This window comes from Crassostrea angulata, chromosome 5 (genome assembly GCF_025612915.1).
Source record: "Crassostrea angulata isolate pt1a10 chromosome 5, ASM2561291v2, whole genome shotgun sequence".
NCBI lineage: Eukaryota > Metazoa > Mollusca > Bivalvia > Ostreida > Ostreidae > Magallana > Magallana angulata.
Window position 1 is genome coordinate 39,780,400 of NC_069115.1, and position 18,208 is coordinate 39,798,607.

The 18,208-nt window shown below is 31.8% G+C and overlaps 1 protein-coding gene across 1 annotated transcript in view; it reads right to left on the bottom strand.

Moving 5' to 3' along the window:
* Nucleotides 1–9,045, bottom strand: part of LOC128184875 (uncharacterized) — a 28,182-nt gene extending 19,137 nt beyond the window's left edge. The window contains exon 1 of the mRNA XM_052854508.1: nt 8,920–9,045. Within this exon, the coding sequence (XP_052710468.1) occupies nt 8,920–8,931 (12 nt within the window). The 5' untranslated portion in view covers nt 8,932–9,045. The remainder of the gene's footprint in view (nt 1–8,919) is intronic.
* Nucleotides 9,046–18,208: the final 9,163 nt, after the last annotated feature.

The window sequence follows — 18,208 nt, forward strand, 5'->3', positions numbered from 1 at the left end:
TGAAAACATAAATGATACTTCACTCCTCGTCTCATCTGGAAAGTTGATGTATGACACTGCTGACACAGCTTGTTCGGAGGCATCACAAAATGCATAGCTATGTACATAGTCACAGAGCTAAAGGTATGTGATATAAATTCGAGAAATGAACCATCTGAAGTTATGAAATGGACCTTTCTAAAACTTTCGATTGATAGACTTGAGTAATTGACATCGTCATTCCATATTGCCGTAATTTTGCGAAGGTTGATTTTTCAATAAATAACAAGTGGTCAAAAGAATCCCAAAATATCATATATGCTGTGTAACATAGCCAGGCAGTCACGTCGAGAGTTTGTTTTCCCAAAAAATTAATATCGAACAGGAAACTTTCAGATAATTATTTCTTTAAAAGAGCCCTTTTCTTAATCAAAGGGATTAATTTCTTAATTTGCTCGGGTCTTTATGAAAAAGCTACATGTAACATCACTTCTGTATTGTTTGAAGCGACTTTGTAGAGAGTTACATGTACCTTTTGTTTTCTACACAGTTGCTTCATCTTTACAGGTATTTTGCTTGCAAAGTATTAGAAACAGGTGTTCATGGTTCATCTACAAAAAATTTGTTGTTTACAAGGTCCTTAATATCTTGCTTTTATTTTGATTTATCAAAAACTTGGACCAATCCAAAAGTAGCGAAAGCTGGTGATAGACAATTCCCAACCACATATGCGCATACAATGTTTTTAACATGGCTTGGTACCATAGCAAAAGTGAATAGTCTTTGTGGTCTTCATGTACAAGAAATGCGTAGAACATATATATGCTCATACCTGCTTATATTGTAATTGCCTCTCTTCGGAGACGAAGCAGAACACCTCACCATATTTGTATGGTGCAGATGAATCAAAGACTCCATGTAATTGGTTTGGTTTCTCAGGATGGTAAAAGCTAAATAATGGAAGTTATTATTTTTATCTTCTTGTGCAATTTTTCATGAATGTAAGAAGTGTTGTCTTTTCTCACAGTTTTGTCAGAGACTGATAGCTAAAAACATAACTCCCTTAAGGACCATAACTTTGTTATTTGGTATTGCTTGTTTATCCTTTTAAAAGGAAAAGGCACTGTCCATTTTCTTCAAGATTCTAAATTAATTTCACTTTTCATAATTCGAATGAACTTCCGATCTTCGACATAATATCAGATAGACGTGGACTTTATATCAACAATGAATTATTCACCTTACTTGCCTTGCAGCGTTTGAGAAATATTTTTGATTTTTAGGCCTTATTGCATAGCATTTAAATGATTACTGCTACCACATTCTTTGCACAATTGAATTTGAAGCTCTACAGTGTTTCTTATGAAATTTCATTTGTAAACACCAGAAACAACGTTTGTTTTATGCTACATATTTCTTCCAAGTTTCTTCATGAAGAGAAGACAATCATCAAGATATGCCGAATATCATGTGGACGTAAAAAAGACAATTATTTTAAAGGGTCTTCCGTTTCAAACGGAAGATCCTCTTGTTATTCTATTGTTTCTTTGTAGGGTCTTCCGTTTCCAATTCTATTGATTCTTTATATTATTTTTTCTGAGTTTTTTCGGACGATATTACTCGTGAACTACGCGACTTATTTGCATGGAATTTCTAGTACTGAGAGAACATTAAAAGATCTTGACGATATAAAATGTTGGGCTGATGATGTCACTTCCGGTTTGAGATTTTGAGGATTTAGTGAATTTATTAGAACTTTTTTGCCAACTTAACTCCCCCAAAACTAATAAAATAAAAACGTCAAAACTTTCAGGGATAGTAGATGAATGTCTATAAGTGATTCTATTTAATTGATGATTTGAAAAATGCGCAAGGCGAAAAGCTCGCCCGAGCTCGAAAATTTGCAGCAGATTTTTTCACGAATTTTTTTTCCATTTTCTGAAATAGTTTTGAATGTGTAAATATATTGTTAATACTTGTAACGCAAAAGTTGTTAAGCTTTACACGCTCTTTCATTTGATTTCAGTCAAAAGAGGCTGGTTCCTCAAGTTAGGGGCCAAGATGGCTCTAAAGTCTTTTTATAATATCGCTTTACTGAGCAATAATAATAGCCCCTAAAAACCCTCATAAGGTAAACGCATGAGAAAATCATAACACAGTTAGGATATAAAAACGTATTATACCTAATTTTGCTTTGATAACCTTTCACAAAATATATCTTAGTAAACGGTTACAGTTAAAAGACTTTAGAGCCCTCTGGTCCCCTAATTTTAGAGGCGAGCCCCTTTTTCTTAATATCAAATGAAAGGTCATATGATTCTAAAAATATTTTGTTCAACAAGTGTTTAGAAATTTGTTATCGCTCATGAGATATATGGGAAAGAACGTTTAAGGGGCCGATCCCTTATTTCCTTATAGGGCCTGTTTAACGAAATTTTGAAGATTGCATATTATTCAGTACATTTTTTCTATATTGCATATCAAAATGTTTTTCATTTCTGAGATATGGGTGATCAAAATTTGACCCCTAAAAACCCCTAATTACGTAACACAAGATATAATCATTACATTGTTTGGATACCTAACTGTAAGATAAACATATTTGCTTCTATAACCTTTCACAAAATATTCCTCAGTAAATAAAAAAAACTCCAGAGCCCTTTGGTCCCCAAATTTTATGGACCAGCCCCTTTTTCTTATCATATCAAATGAAGGGTCATTTAATTCTAAACACATTTTGTTCAACAAGTGTTTAGAAATTCGTTACCGCTCTTGAGATATATGGGATATATCTTTTTAGGGGCCGATCCCTTATCTCCTTATAGAGGCCGTTCATCTTGAAATTTTGACCCCTAAAAACCCCTAATTACGTAACACATGATAAAATCATCAAATTGCTTGGATACATAACTGTAAGATAAACATACTTGCTTTTTTAACCTTTTACGAAATATCTCTCAATAAAGGGCTGAAAATGAAAAACTTTAGAGCCCTCTGATCCCCTAATTTGAGGGTTCATTCCCTTTTTTTCTTTATATCAAATAAGAGGTCATTTATAACTACACATATTTTGAACAACAATTGTTTACAAATTCGTTATTGTTCTTGATATATCTGATAAAGAATGTTTAAGGGACCGACCCCTTATATCCTTATCGGGACCGTTAAATGAAAATTTGAGCATCTATATTGTTTAGTACATCATTTTGAGCATCTTTTCATCTATACTGCTTTTCAAAATATTTCTCATTTTTGAGATGTAGAGGATCAAAGTTTTGGAATTTTGACCCCTAAAAATCCCTCAATACGTAACATTTGAGAAAATCATTGAAATGCTTAGGTACATAACTATAAAATAAACATTTTTGCTTCTATAACCTTTTACAAAATATCCCTCGGTACAGAGCTATAGATAAAAGACTTTAGAGCCCTTTGGAACCATTTTTTGAGGAGCCAGCCCCTTTTTTTGCTATTAAGCGAAAGCTCTTGTAAATATATTAAACTATTTTTGCACTACATGTTCATAACAAAATATTTTTTAGAAAAGAGATAAACAGAGAAAACCAGGAAAAATTTTGGCGTTTTCTTTAAAACTCAATCTTCAGGTCCTGTCGAGCTTCGGCGCCTTTTTAATCAGACAGATATGATTGTCATTATACACATCTACAATCTTTTGTCCATCATCACTAAAAATATGAACTCAATATCTTTGTTAGTTCAGGAGGAGTTCCATGGACAAACCAACCCTTTAACAATCGCTAAAACGTTAATAATATTTCAAAAACAGATATGACGTCATCAATATAAAAAAAAATCCAATAAGGTGCTGACCAATATCTATCAGATCTGAAAGTTTCACGGAAATCGGACCAGCCATTTTCTAGAACTCGCGTGGACAAAAATGCAATACCAGCAACGTTATTTTTTACAAGATAAGCAATATGATAGGATTAACTCACGATAGAACAATAAACATGCACTATAGGATAGGATTAACGCACGATAGAACAGTATACACGCATGATAGGATAGGATTGATACACGATAGGAAAGGATAAACGATTTTTGAAATAAACGTATAATCTCTTTAACCGATCTTCACGAATAAACTGATAATGGCAGAATTTGAGAAAGAAGACGTTATAACATTAACATAGTTTTTAGAAGATGTCACAATACGTTTGAGCGCCGGTTTTGAGATGGGCGAACTACGATAAAGCTAGATAAAGTTTTTCATATGAAAATATAAACGAGTTGTTTTTCAAAATATGATAAAACAACAATACTTGGCAAAATCTGTATCACACTCGAATCAACTCCCAACCAATATCAGCCCCATGGCCTTCGTTCATCTGGCTGATATTGGAGTCTCGGGTTGATGTGGGGTGTGGTACAGAGTTTGCCAAGTAATAATTTCTATGAAATATGCTCCTTTTAAAGAAAATAACTGATAAATCTTGAGTTAAATCTTCAGAGGGAAAATAGGAGTGGAAATTTATTACCCCCTTTGTTCTCAACGGCTATTAATTTTAAGTGAATATATTTAGAATTGACGATTTTAAATGTGATCATATATCTTTTCTTCTAAATTATTAAAAAAAAGATTCTATGACGTCACCCATTGTATTTAGTCAACTTTAATTTCACTATTCAATAAGCAGTTGTTGGATATATAAATATCTAAATGATGGGCAGTTGGATATTTTTAATATCCAACCGCCTATCAGTTGGATATTCAAATATACAACAGTGCATAAAACAAATAAAAATAACAAAATGTCGAAAACGTGTATTTCCAACATAAATCAAAAGTTATAACACAGAATCTTGTCATCCAAACATGTACATCCGATAAGCCACGAATGAAATTTCAACAGAAATACATTTATTTCCTTTACTTAATTTTAATCGACTTATATATATCGATCACATATTAAAAAACTTCTATGACGTCACCTATTGTATTTAGTCAACGTTTATTTTCACTATTCAACCAGCAGGTGTTGGATATATGAATATCCAACTGATAGGAGTTGGATATTTTTAATATCCAACCGTCAATCAGTTGGATATTCAAATATCCAACTGGGCATTAAACAAAGAAAACTGAAAAAATGTTGAAATGTGTATTTCCAACATAAATCCAAATTTATAAAACAGAATTTTGTCATCCATAAATGTATATCCGATCAGCCACGAATAATTTTTTTGCAGAAATATCTCCTTTTCTTAATTTTGATAGATTTGGGATCACATATAAATCACTTTCATAAACTTTTAGACTTCCTCTTTGAACCTTGAACTATATCACTCCTTCTAATTAGTTTAACAATATAGGAACTATTGTCGCACTATGACTTCATAAGACTCCTATCAATTTTTTAGATAAATCATCGCCTGTTAATTGACGTCAAAACTCTGATTTTTCCTTTCTCATTGCAAGTTTAAAATATCATTCATTCAAACGGTATCCATGTCTTTCCAGGAAATGTGGATCTCTATAAACATTGTACAAGTGTGTACTTTGCGTTAAAAAATTCATCTTCTAAACCTATGTCTGCTCAGTACAGCGGTATGATTTTCTATAACATGCGCACCTGTTCACTCGTCCATGATTAAAAACATGAAAAAGGTGTGTTTGGTTAGGCTATTGTGTATGGTATTGCTGGAATTATACTTTTAAATGACATCACAGTTGGATATATGAATGGGTCAATGCTTCTTAGAGGCTCAAATGGGGGAATTTTTTTAAGTAAGATAAATTACTCGATAGTGTTGAATAGAGAAAACATCCCCTCCTCGGGCCTTCGGCCCTCGGAGGGAATGTTTTCTCTAAACTATTCAACACCATCTCGTTATTTATCCATTACTTAAATCACTTTTATAAACACTTTTAGACTTCCTCTTTGAGCCTTGAACCATAACACTACTTTTCATTAGTTTTAACAATAAAAAGATTATTGTCTCACTATGACTTCTAAAGACTCCTATCAAATTTTTTAACAATTCAACGTCCGAGATTTGATTTTTCCTTTCTCCAAGTCCAAAATATGATTCAAACTGTATTAGTGCCTTTCCTGGAACTGTAGACTTCTATACTTTGCGTTAAAAATTCATCATCTAAATCTATGCCTGCTCAGTACATAACATGAGCACCTGTTCACTCGTCCATGAATAAAAGGTGTGTTTGGGAAGACTTCATAGTACTGTATGGTACTGTTGAAATTATAAATGAGCTAGATGCTTTTTTATTACAGCACAGTTCGATATATAAACGGCTCATTGCTTCTTTGAGGTCCAGTGGGGGGAAATTTTTTTAAGTAAGATAAATAACGAGATAGTGTTGAATAGCTCATAGAAAACAACCTTCGGTTCTCGGAGAGAATGTTTTCTCTTAACTATATTCAACACTATCTCGTTATTTATCTATTATTTATCTAACGGGAGACCAGGTGCAATCATTTGATGAGAAACTAATTTTATTTCGTTCGCTTGACTGGGTTCTAAATCAAATGAAAATTCAGATTGAAAAAAGTATTTTAAAGTAGATCCAGTGTTTTGTGACGTCACACTTTTTTGTAAAACTTTGAATTCTTTAAAAATTGTGCAAGATAGTTTTATTTATTTTATATGAATATAATCACATGGATGTAATTAGAATTATTGGTAGGTTCAAGATATTTTCGCACTTAATTTTATACTAAATTTCCAAATGTTTATATATTTTATCTATGCAAAGGGGAAATAACTCTTTTTCTGACTTTTCTCTCAGTTGTACGTCTAAATGCTATAGTTTTTCTTATTCAAACGATTAATTTTAAAATAGTTTTGTAATTTTAGTTTTCTGATAAAGTTGACATTAAAATTAAACAAGAAAAACAAATTTCTGCCTACAATATTTTACTTTTAACAACAAAAAAATACATTTTTCTAATGCTAAAATATGCTTTAGTTTATGTTTATCTGGCATCTCAAAAAGTGTGATGACATGCATATTTTTTCTTACAATTGATGACATTTAAGTCTATTAAGTCGAAATCAGTTCGGTTTTTCAACTTTCCTCAGAGAATTTTACGAGTATGGAGCTACCTTAAACTAGAAAACTCATTACGTTTTAAGTACTGAGAAAGGTATTTAGTCCTAATTTTTTTAACAAATAACATTCTCAGATATATACCATCCATCATTTGACATTATATTTAATTTACAGGTATAGCATTGTATATAAAGACAAGAATACATACAAGAAAATTCTAAGAAACATCTACTACAAAAGGACATATATACGAGGAATTTCACGTTTTAAGTTTCGTGGAAAACACAGAATGTCAAATGTTGGTTTAAATCAATTCCTTCCTTTAGACATAGTTTGATAATGTTTTAAATGAAATATAAAGATTCTTTTAATTCTATTGAACCATCTCTGAGAAACATTTGAAAGTATGCATTATATTTGTTTACTTATTTCTCTTAAATTAAAGTACATTATAATTAAAATACCTTTATTTGTTTAAAAAAAATTTAAACCAAAAATATTTAAATATTTAACCAAAAATTAGCTTTTAAAAATTTTTGGAAAGTCAAGATTTTTAAAATCATCAGGAGGATGAAAACTCATGACTTACGAATTCGTAGTGAACCATCTAACCCCAGTGGATTATTAGATGTGATAATCTTGGTTGAAAATATTTATAAATTTAGACATCATTTTAATGTTTATTTTGATAAATAGTACGTCAAAACATGAAGGTGTCCCATAATACCTTAAAACGTAAAAAATTGCAATTCGTCAATTGTAAGATAAATTTAAAGAGACTTTAGTTAGTTCGATGATTGAACCCGGGTCACCTAATGAGAAACAAATAAATAAGAAAATGGGACAGTCGCTGGAAAGCATATGAGTGTATATCTTGTCAAATCATTTAATTTATCAGAGTATCACCTAAATGTGTTCTATGTTTGCCATGATACATATTTTGAATATTCAGCATTGTCTAAAAAAAAATTAAATCGACAATACGAAACTTAACCTGTATAGATGAATGCAGGGTGCAAACTGAGGGTTAAAAACATTGATTTAAAATCCTTACTGGATTTCCATAAATATTTTTTTTTTTATAAAATTTGAACCAAAAAAGTGAAGGAAAAACCCTACTATGGGGGGAAAACTAGTATACAGTAGCTTTTCCTTCCGGGGGGAAAGGTGACTATATAGCAGGTTTTCCGGGGGAAAACTACTATGCGGCAAACACTGCTATACAACACCGGTATTCCTGACACTATGATACTGCAATCAAGATATATACTCATCATATTCATATATTTAAGATTTGACTTATATCTGCTAAAGATTTTATTAGAGATTGCTGAATTCCAAGTTGGAAAAATGAGTAAAATAAATAGGGCCGACATTTATTTTACGAACCTGACAATAAGGCTGAATAAGCTTTTACTTTTTGGTTAGTCTGAACTTCAAAGTTATACTCTTTACTGAGTGGAATTTCTTATTTTATTCTTTAAAAAATCGGTGTGACTATACAAACATAAAACATGAGTCATTAAAACTGGACCCAATAACACGTGACAAACAAACATTAAATGTCTGAAGTATTGTTATAGGGATCTTAGCTATTACTACATTTGTAATCTAACACATAAAACCTTTCTTAGATCACTGACTACAGAAAACTAAATTCCAAAATAGAACATATATATACAAATTAACAACAGGTATCACCTTTTGAATTTAAATTCCTGGTAATGACTTCAATTATAAATTACCCTAATATGTAGAATTGTACGGTATTTAAAAATACAAAATGAGTTTTAAAGTTTATATAAAAATTGTAAGTACTTAAAGTGCAAGCTAATGGTAACGATCTTCGAGGGTCTCGAGGTTATGTTTATTTATAATAATACAATAAATGTTACTAAACTTACCTTAAAGTACATGATAACTGTCTACAGGACACAAGATGAATTGGCACCAAGTACTTCAGAGTCGTCACGTCACTTCACGTCACGTTTGTTTGCTTTATATATTTATTTAGTATGGTGCAATGCCATTGGTCACAACACCTAAAAAATATTTATTCTCATTTCATAATCCAATAATACAATTCCAGTAGGTATAGATTTTTATCGCGTGTTTCATATCTTACTTGCATTTGTCTCTTTATCTGATAAATATTTAAACTAGTCGAAAGAATAATCAATTCATTGTCATATTTCTAAAGCGAAACTGATAAACCATTTACTGATCGCCTCTTAATTATTAATTTTCTAAAATTGTTTTTTTCTAGGAAATTAGTTGCAGAATTGCTAATCAGTTTATCGCAAATTGTTCGGACTGATTGACTGGTTACTTGTGACACTGTGCCGGATAATTTTACCAGTGCCAAGGTGGAAACTATGCACCCGCTTAATATGCAGTTTTGGAAAAAACATATATACCAAATGATAAACCATTGTTTAGAGAGTATATAACCACTTTTGTTAGTGTGTTTAGCTGACAAGTGAGATATTTACCTTTAAAAATTATTTTCTACTAGGAAAATGATAATTCCCATAAAAAAGATTCTTCTTCAGGAATAATTGACAATCCTATAGGAATTTTTAAAAATAGGAATTATATTTGCTATAAAAGAGAGTTATTCCCTGTAGGAATTTGATTCAGAGAGGAAGTTTTTCTACAGGAAATTAAAATTTTCTTTCGAAATTTTATCAAATCCTATCGGTATTAAAATTCCTACATGTATAAAAGTTCTTGTACTTAGATAAAATTTCAAATTTCCGATAGGAATATTGCTTTCCCATGGGAAATTTAGTTTCGAAATATGCAGCTTAGACGGGTTCTAAAATGCCATTTTGGCACAGGCATAATAATTCGGCACAGTGTTTTGTATAAAGAATTAAGATATACAATAAACAGTCATTTAGAATTAAGAGTTCACAAGCATAAAAATTAGGTCATTGACCTAGTTGTTTGAAAGTGAAAAACAGCACAACAGTAGTTGGGCTACAATGTAGAATAGGTATTTTTTCGTTGCTATTAGTGGAATTGTTTCGCCTCTGAGTAAACGTAATCCTTAACCAATGAAAGGTAGCAATTAATGGAAACTATAATGACTGAAAGAGGTGCATTTGACAGATTTGATAAAATTACTATATGGGTATCAGGTGATGTAAGGCTACAATGTATGAGACGTTTATTTTAGTAAAGTCCATTTGTATGTTCATGCAATCAGGTATGAATGATCTGAGTCTGTGCATCCAGAAATTTTCCTTGCTTTTCCTCTCCGCGTCTGTCCAATGATGATTATGGTCAATAACCAATACTGTCATGTCTTCCCATATGTGGCCTATCGTATTAAAATGTTCCCCGACGGGCTCCTTGAATTTTTTTGGTTTTTATGGTAAAGCGGTGGTAATTGATCCTTTTGCGGAGGTCACCTGTTTCACCAAGGTATTGCTTAGAGTAAACTTTGCAACTGATGAGATAGATGCAGTTGTCTGTGCGGCAAGACTTGTTGCCAAATATCTTGTAGGTGCGACTCGTAATGGGGATTTTAAAACTGTCCGCGTTGGCGCTGAGTTTGCACAGGAGACATATGGCATCAGCACATGTTTTAAAACTTTAATTTGGCAACGAGTTGTCTAATCTCAGCCTCACTACCATGTCCTGTTCCTCGGGCGTTTAAACGCAGCCATTGGCAGATCCTTGAAAAGATCGATCATTCTTTCGTTAGTTTTAAGAATGGGCAGATTATTTCTAAGGATGCCGCTGAGGTTTTTAAGGGCAGGGTGATAGGTAGTGACTAGTGAAACCCTGCTTTTGTCTGTTTTCTCTTTGTATTGTAAAAGGGTTTTCTGTCTTTTGTAACAATCTCAATAATTGCAGATTGCACTGTCTGGGCTTTATAGCCTCGATTACACAGATGGGATTTAAATATTCTGCTCTGTTCTTCAAAGATTTCATTAGAAGAACAGATTCGTCTGATTCGGGTTGTTAATCCTTTCGGAATTCCTCTAAAAGTATGGGGAGGGTGGCAGCTCGATTGCTTGAGATAAAGGTGAGAATCAGTGTGTTTCGTATGGAAACTAAATTGTATTTCACCATCTTCCAGGGTTGATGTACTATCCAAAAAAATTTCAGAACTAGATATGTCCACTGTGAATTTAATCGAATTGTGGAAGGGGTTGGCAAAGGTAAGAGTATGATCTGGCAGGCCAGAGGAAGGTGTTTTATTCAGATAATTTGTAGTGTCCTTGAGGTACGTATGACGGCTAATCGTGTGCATGTGGACGGAGATGTAAATGTATAAATTCAGATATTTTCTCCGTGGGATGGCCGATGGAACTAATTTTAGGGCGTTCCTTTCTTGTGGATTTTTTGGAAACAGATAAAATTGACCCGGTCTACAGTTGGTTGGGCGTAGCGTTTCATAAACATTAACACCAATTTCATCATGTTCATACAGGGTGTCAGTGAGAGCTGAAAACTCTTCGGTTGTATCAGAGTCAAGTTTCTTGTAGAAACGATCGTCTGTAAGTTGTCTGTTGGCTTCAGCTAAATACGCTTGTTTGTCTAGGACAACCACTGTGGATCATTTGTCTGCATGTTAAATTACTACGTTGTCCCTGTTTTTCAACTTTTGTAACGCAGATCTTTCTTCTTTCGTCAGATTGTCAGGGACGACTTTTTGGTTGGTCAGGAGCTTCTCAATGTCTGATTAAACAGCATCAATATAAGACTCAAATGCTCCACATTTGGCCAGTGCCGGTTCTCAAGTACTTTTGGGTCCGTACAACATTTGTTCTTCTATGTTCTTCTAAGTTGTGCAAGGGCGAAGGAGGGTCATCTGTGTGATCTTTGTTGTTCACGATAAGTGTTCGTGAGACCTTAGATAACAGCGATATCTCAACGTAGACCTGTGAGAGAAATCTTAGATGCATTCAGAACTGGGCAGGTGTTGGTATCGGGCAAGGACTCGGCTTCACTTGTTTGCTTGTTGCCCTTGAAGCGTCTAGAGCGCTGTTTTTTTTAGCAGAAGGACGAGGTGACACCATATTAGGCCTAGTTCTATTAGTTACAGGAACACCATCCCGAAGGAACTTCCTTTTTTGAGTACTGTTGAGGTCATTGGATAGGGTTGTATTGAATGTTGTTATGATTCTTTCGGGTTCAACAAAATCTGCATGGGATGTGGATTTATCAAGAGAAGACTCTAGTGAAACTATATCTTTCTTAAATTGTCGGAGTCTGTGGTTATCCAACGACAGACAGAGAGACATTAATTCTTTGGAGCGACATCTTAATATGAAGTCCTTTTAGAAACTGACCCTTTGTTGGGAGTGACATTTATTTGGAAGCCTTTTGGAGAGAGAGAGAGAGAGAGAGAGAGAGAGAGAGAGAGAGAGAGAGAGAGAGAGAGAGAGAGAGAGAGAGAATGAGAGAATATGTAAATTAAAGAAGGTACACATGTATAGAAAGTTTTTTATTGAAGTTGAGTTAGATATATATTTTTTAAATTGATACTTTTTCTACATTTTTATTGACACGCACTGTTATTTGCAATTCCTGATTGGCAAGGGAAATCTTTTGATAATATATATATATGTATGTATGTATGTATGTATGTATGTATGTATGTATGTATGTATGTATCACAAACATCATTGTACTTTATTTATATATTATGTTCTTTGTTGTTGGTAACGCCCAGAACAGATATTACCTGCTTGTCATTTAAAGTTTATAACCATATATTTACATTCCACATATATTTTGCGTGTAAAGCTACTGCAGATATAGCACCATAACACAGACAGGGTACTAAAAGGTTAAATCACGAGCTTTAATTGTGACGTCACAAACGTTGAACGCTGATAAATACAACGTCACAAGCGAAAATCAAATATCACGCTTGTGGCTGTTACTGTGGCTCTTCCATTAATTTGAACTTACCCATAGGATACCCATAGGACCCATAGGTGTGTGCAAACAAATTTTCATAACGCGCTAACGCGCGTTATTCAATTTGTATGCACACACCGTTGCAGTTATGAGACTATATCTTTCAAAAAATAAGGATTCAATACTTAATTGGAAAATGATATACGTTATACGTTAATTTTTTAAACTTCTGTAATATATTTTTTGAAGGTTATATTTTCATAAAGACTTCTTTGATCAAACCTATGTTATTCAAATTCATTTTTATGGTAATGGAATCATTGGTCGATTGAGAAATTTGTATTTGATTGATTTGCTTCAAAGAGACAGTCACGATTTTGGTCATAAATTATTTTTCCGATTTTAATGTTTAGAATGCTTCAGTAAGGTAATTTTAATAGGCAACCAAAATTTTAGTGTCATTCTTGAAGTAATTAATAAATTAAAAAGCTCAATTGACTTCAAATGTCAAAAAAATATATATTTGGTAATAAAAATAAAGTACACTCTCATGAACAATCTATTATTTATTTCTAACTGCTTTATATACACTGTGTATCCCAAGTGATATTTTGATGACAGCGTGTAAATTAATCTTTCTTTGTTTATTCCAGATACTTTTAAAGAAAACGCCATCAAATATATTTGATAATAAGTATTTTAAGTGACAGAAACATTAATGTTTTGTTTATCAGTAATTACTTCATGTATATTTTACAAAATAAATCGATATGTTTCATTTGCCATTTTAGCCAGCAAGAACAGGTAGACAATTTTTAGTGGATGTGATAGAAATGTACAAGGGGATTGGAAATGGGACTGTTTTCTTGTCTCGATTTACTTTTTTTTTTATCTATAACATCTGTTTAAGTTAAGAATGAAAAAAAAATAGCGGACTCGATCAAACTAAGATATATATGTATTCTTCGATTATATCGATTTGCTTCACTTTCGTCTTACAAGCAAGATCATTGTAGAGTTACAAATTTTAGTTTTGTCAGCTTTACGCAATTAAGTTCCCTATTGTAAGGTTTTGTTAAATCAACTTGATTTAAAGTTCATGCCAACAAATGACCATGAGCTTAAAAAGGCGAGTTCTTATGTTGACAAATTAATGAAAAGAAACGCATATGCCCTCCTATGGTCTCGTTCAATTGGAAGAGTTTAAACTTAAATGTTTAAGTTTAATTTTGAAAGTATTTATATTACTGCTTGGATACTTTGTAAATAATTCAATAAGATCAAGCTAAGTTGAATACAAGTATGTATTTAAGGAAGGAGTCTTCTCATTATCAAACATACTTCTTATAATAAGAAATTAATGTAATTTTGACACAGTCAAACGGATCATATTACCAAATGATTCTATTAGTTTAATCAAATTTGACTTTTTTGTTTTCGCATAAAGGTCAGGTCAAGGTTACTACCTTTTTCCTCAACGTAAAGGATGATCAAAATAAGTGTAGCTCTTTGTAGTTCTGTAGACAGTTGTTTAAGATTTGAAGATTCTAATATTCGATGAAATCATAGACTATCAGAGTGTCTATCAGCTTATACTACTAAATTGGAATAAATATTCATACTAAAATTGATATTGCTTAGCCCGCATTTCCTCTCATTTTCTTAAATTTTGAAGAAATTTTGATTATTTCTTTATGCTTCTAATAATAAAATATTTCCGATTTTTATGTATTATGAAGACTTTATATAAAGATATAAATTGACAGAAAAGCTTATATATTGACCATTTTAAAAGAGAGAAAAACTGATTTTAGTGATTTTTTCACAAAAATCAATGTATAGAATATGCGCTTTAAAAAGCTAATAAAAATGTAATTTGATAGGCAAATCATATTTTAAAAACATATTCTGAAACCCAAGTATCATATCATTAGTTCACTTTAGTAAAAAAAAATCTAACATTAATGTTATTGTTTTTAAAATGCTAAAAAAGACTCATTATCTGCAGCAATTCTGAATTGCGAAACATGTGATATTTTCCTACGCCAATATTACTTGTTAGATTCTAAACATTGATTACTATTTTCTATGCCAAGTTGTATGATAGTAAAACAGAAAGAAAAATATACTATTTTGATTTCCTTTCATCTTGATTTGATTAACAATTAATCAAATTTACGTTTGACAAGTCGAAAACCAGAAAAGACTCCTTCCTTAAAATTGACTCTTCATATAAAGATTCTCTTTTATCATAATAGGGAAAAAGTTTCCATCATGATTTATTCTTTATTAATAAAATATAAGGCAGGTGCGTCACAAAGAAGAATGAACCAAAAGCAATGAGAACCACTGAATAAAGCCTAGACAATTTCAATCATGATTTTGTTCTTTGTAAAATATACTGCTACATAAAAAGAAAATTTTATTTTTTATTTTACACCCTAACGGGAGAAGTGGTAAATTTATAAACACAAAAACATTAACATAATAAGTTTTTTTTACACTTTATACACATTTAGGTACATACATTTTTATTGATATAATAAGAAATGTTTTGTTGTTGTTGTCCTCTTTGATATGTTGTCCATGATATTTTGTATTAAATTCAACCATAACAAAATATTCTTACACGAATATTTAGAAAATATTGATATCGCGTACATCATTAAAACATTATTAAATTAAAAATAAACACTCATGAGGACTAACCCTGTAAGAACTTTTTGATCAATTTTTTCTGCATGTAGAGTGATTTCTTTTTGGGGTAAAACAAAATGAATTGACACTTGCAGTGAAAGCTCAAAGCTCTGAACAAATGACTGAATAGCAGAACTGTGTTAAAATGAAAAAGTTTATTTGACATTGTGAAGATAAGAGTTACTCCTTAACACGCTATTATATTTGTATTTTTGTTTTAGATATCCTTTGACCACATACTTAGGATAAATTTAATTATTCAGATGATGAAAAACAGCAGTCATAAAAAAGAGTAACATTATTAAATCCCTCTTTTTGACATAAACAAACATCCTTTCAAATGACTAATAAGTTTGAGGGCTGTTTTAATTTAAGTATTGTTAAAGAGACAGTGCAGCTAAAAAAACATGTGTTTTTTACCTCAGATTTACTCACTGTATCGTTAGGAAATAAGAAATAATGTTGATTGTGACAGTAGAAGTACAAAAATATCCCGTTCACATACCCAATTTATGAAATTGTGAGCTTATGTGTATATAAATTGAAGGGTCGAATGTACAAAGCGGATTAATCTTATATAATTATAAATTTGTATCACGTGGATTTTGATGACAGTATTTGACATATATATAGAACCAAATTGATTTACTTGAGAGATTTGAATATTTTCGGAAAGTTTGTACACTTATGGGTTGTACAAAAATACCAAACCCATTAGTTTTTAATAAGATGCGCCGTACTTTCTTTCTTACAAAACCACATAAATTCTGTTTCTTCTCTTGTACATATCAATATTTTTAAAAACTTATAAAGAAGCATTGAATTACAACAAATACAAATAAAATTTATAGATATTTAATAAACGTAAATGAAAAGTAGCTTTGCTGTTTAGATCACATAAAATGACACAAACAAGTACACAAACGTTTGTCTAATGACACGTACGTAGAAATAATCAGTAATAACTAGACAATAACGGTACGTTAACAATTTTTTAACACATTACGGCAGTGGATGATTACTGTAGCACCTGTTTCCACTGCTATTTTTAGAGGTCCGTATTTCCTCTGAATAAAAATTGGTATTTCGTTATATGGATTTTTAAGACGGTTGGCGGTTTGTTATTGTCGTTTTTATTAAATAAACCAATCAGAATCGTGGAAAACCCATGGTCGGTCTCGCTTCACGAAAAAGCATTTCGCCGACCATGGTTTTTCGACGATGAGGATTAATTAGAACGAAATTTGCATGATAAACAAATATCATTTGAAAAATTGTTTGATTTAAAGCATCCTTTTTATTAGCTCACATGAGCTGAAAGTTCACATGACCTTTTCTTATCACATGTTGTGTGTCGTCCGTATGTAGAGAAAAGTCTTTTTCTAAAAAAATATTTTCCTAGAAAAAATGTAACTAAATTCGTTGAAATCAAAGTCTTGAGTAGGTTTGGACCATATTGAGGATCCAATTTTACAAAAGAAAACATGAAATTACACGTATTCACAAAAGCTGAAGTGTTGTAATATACATTTTGTACACTTTTACTTATATGCATGCATTTCGACACATTGCTGATCTTTAAAATTGTTTAGATTTTAGCCCCTGGATTATTCTTGGGCCTCACAAAGGGTTCATAGTTTTACATCCCATATATTAACAAATGTTTACAGTCCTTTTGAGAACTGCATTGCTCAATTCTGTGATATGACTATTAAATCATCCTGTTAAAAAAGGGACTTGATAATAAACATAAAAATATTCAGGGGAGACTTTTATTTTTACAGGATCTATAGGTATTATACAACATTGTCCATTTTTTTTGTATTATGACTCCATTTAGCTAATTAATCATGCCAATTGTTCTCGGGTGAGCGACGTAATGGCCCATTGACCTCTTATTCATCAACCTATAGCATGTAATAGTGATTGAAGCTGCTGATTTTTATCGTCCCTAAACATTCTTTAAAAAGTAATGAAAACCAAAATTAATAGAACTGCTTTTTCTAAGATAACAGTGCACATTTTCACGAGAATTCTATTTATCCATATTCAAACATGGAAAAAAAAGTCATCCTCCGTATTCTATATTCCTATCTTTATGAAAAGTATAAATTTGCATGTAGTATACTACATTTAAACCTACATAGCATTTAATAAAAATTAATCTTGTGGGACTGAATTAGAAAGACTTAAATGCAACGAGCAGTTTGTCCTACATCAGTTGAAAGTTTGTTTTTGTTTTTTTACAAAGAAATTCCTTTTTCACATTAAAATACCTTTCAAATAAATCGTGCTGATCAGTTGTTACGTGCGCTAGAACAATGTACTTCTCTTGAATATTGACTTGTGAATGCATTTAACAGCCACAATATACAATTTCTGCTTGAAAAAACTATCAAAATGGCGAATTTGATTTTGACCGAAACACAATCTGCATTTCTTAAGAGCATATTATAAGTTTACTGTCTTGAGAAGACCAAATATGGTAAATGATTCCTGGAAAGCTAGAAGTCAAACGCTAATATTCATGTTATTCATTATATCGTTTATATGGCTCCTACTGACATGTGAGTCCATATCGTTTGCTGCTAGATTACAGCTTGTGACAATCTTGCA